This window comes from Athene cunicularia (genome assembly GCF_003259725.1).
Source record: "Athene cunicularia isolate RWA chromosome 4 unlocalized genomic scaffold, athCun1 chr4_part1, whole genome shotgun sequence".
NCBI lineage: Eukaryota > Metazoa > Chordata > Aves > Strigiformes > Strigidae > Athene > Athene cunicularia.
Window position 1 is genome coordinate 10,824,804 of NW_020799098.1, and position 4,584 is coordinate 10,829,387.

The 4,584-nt window shown below is 37.7% G+C and overlaps 1 protein-coding gene across 1 annotated transcript in view; it reads right to left on the reverse strand.

The window, feature by feature from the left end:
• Positions 1-19: 19 nt before the first annotated feature.
• The window catches only part of GPR78 (G protein-coupled receptor 78), a 7,204-nt gene continuing 2,639 nt past the window's right edge, over positions 20-4,584 (reverse strand). Inside the window, exon 3 of the mRNA XM_026847209.1 lies at positions 20-2,031. Coding sequence (XP_026703010.1) covers positions 1,794-2,031 — 238 coding nt within the window. The 3' untranslated portion in view covers positions 20-1,793. The remainder of the gene's footprint in view (positions 2,032-4,584) is intronic.

The window sequence follows — 4,584 nt, forward strand, 5'->3', positions numbered from 1 at the left end:
CTGCTTTTTTTTTTTTTTTTTTTTTTTTTTTCTGAAATACTGTATTTACACAAAATTGGAGAGAGTACAAATACTTTACTAAGAAGACAAAACCATTATAGTACATTCAATTTAAACACAGGCAGAACTATAGATGCAAAACACAGAGGCCTAAGGTACTTGCATGGGGAAAAAGAAAAGCATCAGAAAGGCCTCAGAGATTAAAAGCGGGAGATAAGAAAGCATTGTATTTGTTACACAGCATCACCTTTCCTTGACTTCAGTGGGATTGCAGTAAGATGCTCTCCTTCCTCATCATGGATGGTTGGAGAAACCCTCTCGATGTGCTGACTGCTCAACACTGATTTTACGAAATGGTTGTGTACTTAATTTTCAGCATGAGATTAGAGCTGTTAACTTCAAAGGAAATTATATTTGTGCCTAATCACATGCTTATATGCTTAGTTTGATCAGAAGTAGCCTTATCAATGCATAATAGGGTCAAGTCCATTGTTACATAAAAAATAAGTGTTCTTTACTGTATTTTTTTCTTAAAATATACTTTAGAATTGCTTTAGTTTTCCCCTTACGTACTTGATTAGAAAATAGTAACTTATTGAATGGCATAGAATATTTTGTTTCATGTCTTATAGAATCAAAGGAATATTGTTCAAAAATAAATCCCATTTTTCCAAAGCCTGTTTAGATTTAAAAATAAATAAAAAAGAAAAATACCTATAATAATAAAGCAGCTTTGTGTTTCTGGGCATTTGGCAGCAGGTCTGTTATAATCTCTCTCAGACATCTCTTGGTATCAGTTAAAATCACCAGAGTAATTGATCATTATAAAAGAAAAGATTGTACAATATTATTACAATCCACTAAATATAGCCAATGCATGAAATATTTTACACATTATATATCCCTTAAAAAGAATTAGTATATTTTAGCCTGTTCTTTGAAAACAGGTAGCTTCTGAAGTAATATATCTTAAACACAGTGGTATCTGTCACTTCTACTGTCTAACTGATTTTTTTTTTTCTGAATAAAAGCTTGTTTGAATAGGACTACTAGCTCAGTGATGGAACTACAGTGCTATTTAACTAAATTTCATATATATCTTCATTACTGTTGCTGCAATTATTGTAATCACATACCACTGAAGTGCTAAATATTAGTAACTCAGATATGTGGACTTTGGTTATGCTTGATAGAATATCGGCATATGAAATATATGTACCACTTCCTAAAGGCTATGTTACAATCATGATGCCTAGTAATAAATAGTAACAACAATCTCAGATTCAAAGTGCTGACTCACTTGAGGCACCAATACAATAAATCAATCAATTAAAAGACTTATTTGTAATGTTCAAAACTAACAGAGCAAATCCTGGGCTGCCAAGTTATGTGCCCAGGACAGAAGGACTCTCAACCTCTGCTTCCAAACTGGGGATTCCTGTGATCTCAGAAAACACTAGAATATCATGTCTGATATGTGTGGAATGCTCCAAGACATACCAAGTCTTCAGACATGAAACATTAAAAGCTCTCTAAGCTTCAATAAAGCCTCCAAAGGCTTTCTTAAACCTCCTCAAGCCCACTCCATTCACTCAGGGACAAGGCTTTGCCATGTATTGTACTTGGCTGAAGACCAGGGAAGAGCCTTTCATGAAAGTCCACAATGAAATGCATTGCATCAATGCAGCTTTCACACCCTGGAGACACTGTCACCACTGTCAGCATGAGAGGGAAAAGGCAGCTTTCCAGCAGCAGCAAACACCTGTCTCAGGTGGGGAATGCTTTTCATGTTGTTAGTTTGTTCTGTGCAAGCAGTAATCATTTTCGGTGTCGAGAGAGCTGTTGTACCCCGATGACGGATACAGGTCCCTCTTAAGTATCCTGTTGACGATGTTGATCAGAACTTTTTTGTACTGTTGACGTAAAAGTGAGTAAACAAATGGATCTGATGCAGCCTTACTGTAGGTGAGGCACTTGCTTATAATTCCCCAGTAGTAATTTATGGTAACAAAAGGAAGGAGCTCTATCAACCTGTTAAACATTAAAGAGAGATGGAAACACTTGAGTGTTATATTCACACTGAGCCCAGTGCCCAACTCAAGCTTCATGAAACATTAAAGTAACACTTACTTTCTTACAGTACATGGTCCCTGCAGGGGAAGGGCCCTGTACTTACTTACTCCTTGGACTCAATAAAGGCAAAGGGAACTTTCCTAGCAAGGCCACTAGGAGACAAGAATCATTCCCTCTATAGAAAGAGAGAAGAAGTGTGTCTTATCAGAGATAAGAAAGTGCTGCAGTTTATTTCTCACTTTCTGAATGTAGAGAGTTGTGCTGGTAAGTGGTCAAAATCTTGGTGACATAATTGACTGCTCCTCTCCCGTGGCAATCCTGAGATAGACACAAGTGACTTGGGGTGTCCAGGCTCACCGAACAGTTGTCTAGTGACACTTGAGACATTTGGGCCTAACCCCCTTTGCATCAGGCTGCTGCTCCTGGAAGTTGTGGGTCTCCTCTAGGTCCTGTGTCATATCTACCAACTTATGTAGAAGTTTTGCATGAAGAGCAACACGGCAGCATCTCAGAGAGATTTGGGTGACACCTGCAATCCCACAGTATGCTTAAGAGCACAGCTGCATGTACTTACCTGTAAGAGTTTCTGCATGCACTTGGCTGACCGCTAGTTTGGCCAAAGAAAACAAGGGGACAACAATTTTATCATCATTATATGACCAGTCAGCTGTCTCCAGACCTGTGTCTCCTGGTCTGTGCTTCACGGATGATTAGTGGCCTCAGCACCTCAGTTGAGATAGGTGTATTAATCATGGGGGTAGAAACTGCAGCTAGGTTAAACAATTTTTCCACAGAAGTGAGAGCAAACCTTCAGAGTGTTCCAGCAAATGTCTGGCATACAGCTCATCTGCAGTGGACAAACTCTCCAGGAAGGTGGAAAGAACAGGGTGAGAAGTTTTTATTATCTGTACATCTTTTGTGAAACCTTTTGCAGGAGCAAGAATATACTATTTTGCTATATTCATTCCAGAAAAAAAAAAAAAAAAAGAGTACTATGAGATAAAACAGCCCTTTTCTGTACCCTAAAACATAACTGTTTGAAGATATAAGACCAGAACTTTTTTCAAGGCTTGAAGAACCTTCTGGCCTCTTTCCAAATTGCAGAGCTCCCAACTTGCAGGGCATTGACTCCTGAAGCTGTTCTGATCCTTCTGCATAGAAAAGCTGACTTACGACCACTAGGACTGAACATTGCCACAAGTGGCTGAACTCTGACAGAAAAATTTCCCATTTGTATGCATAAAAGTGAAATAATTCCTATGGTAAGTGCATTTAAAACCCAGATGACTTCCGTTTGAAGCTGCTTGGAAAAAATTCCAGTGAATTCAAAATAGAGAGAACAGGAAGACATAAAACATGAGAAATAAATAAATGTACAATAAGTGACACTTGCTGCATGGTTGCGTAGGTTCATCCCATACTGTCTATCTTCCTAATGCAAGAAATATACATTTGATATTTACATGACTGATGTTTTTCTAGACACTAAATAAGAAGAGTAAGATATCTTTCAGTCATGAAAATAGATGTATTACTGTGTGATCCCTTTGATGTATTATGAGCCAAAACATAATTGCACTGAAACCAACAGAAGAAAAATTACACAGATTTTAATAAGATAAGATGCCTGGTCAAATCAAGTCAGCCTTAGAAATATCCATCTGAATGCATCTTAGTATCATTTTCTTGTTTTCAGTGCTGTTACAAAAAAAGATGAAATTCATCTGTTGGCTCTTAGTGAACAGACGAATATATTGCTAATGATCATAATCTCATTCACATTTCTGAAATGAGTAGCAAATACTGAGCTCACAATGCAACCTGAGTCACCAGTCCAAAGAGCAAGAAAATGGAGGATATCTTTCACAGTGCCTCCCTAAAGATTGCTTCACTGTCACCCCTCTAAAAAACAGAATAGGGCAAGAATAGAGAAAGAGGCATGGCAGCAAGTCCTCCACCTCCACCACAACCTTTTATCTAGTGCTGCTTGGACAGTGTCTTGCCTTTGGGGCAAAGAGCCTTTGAGGATGTCCTCCCCAAATACTTCCCATTTTTCTGTCACTGAACCAACTCGGTCCTTGTGACTGAGACAGAAGCTCTACCTTGACACATTTACATGAACCAACCCTCAGTCATGTCTGTAGTGACACATGAGGTACCAGTTTGTCACACATAGAAAACGCACAATCTCACATTTACTAAATGCAAGGTCTGAAGAAGGAAGTCACTTTTATTTTAGAAGTTTATGGGAAATATCTCCACCCTGAAAAATGTGGCAATGCAGGAATTTGCTGAACTTGGTAATGTTCAGATAGAAAGAAGATGGCAAAATCCACTTTGCACAATATAATTATATCCTGATTATGGCAAAAGTGAATAGCAAATGACTCAGAATGTACTGAACAGTGATCAATTAACCTTTTAACTCTGTGATGTAATGTTAATATTTGTAATAATCCTTTCAACTGCAGGGAAAAAAAAAAAAAAAAAAAAAAAAAAAAAAAAAAAAAA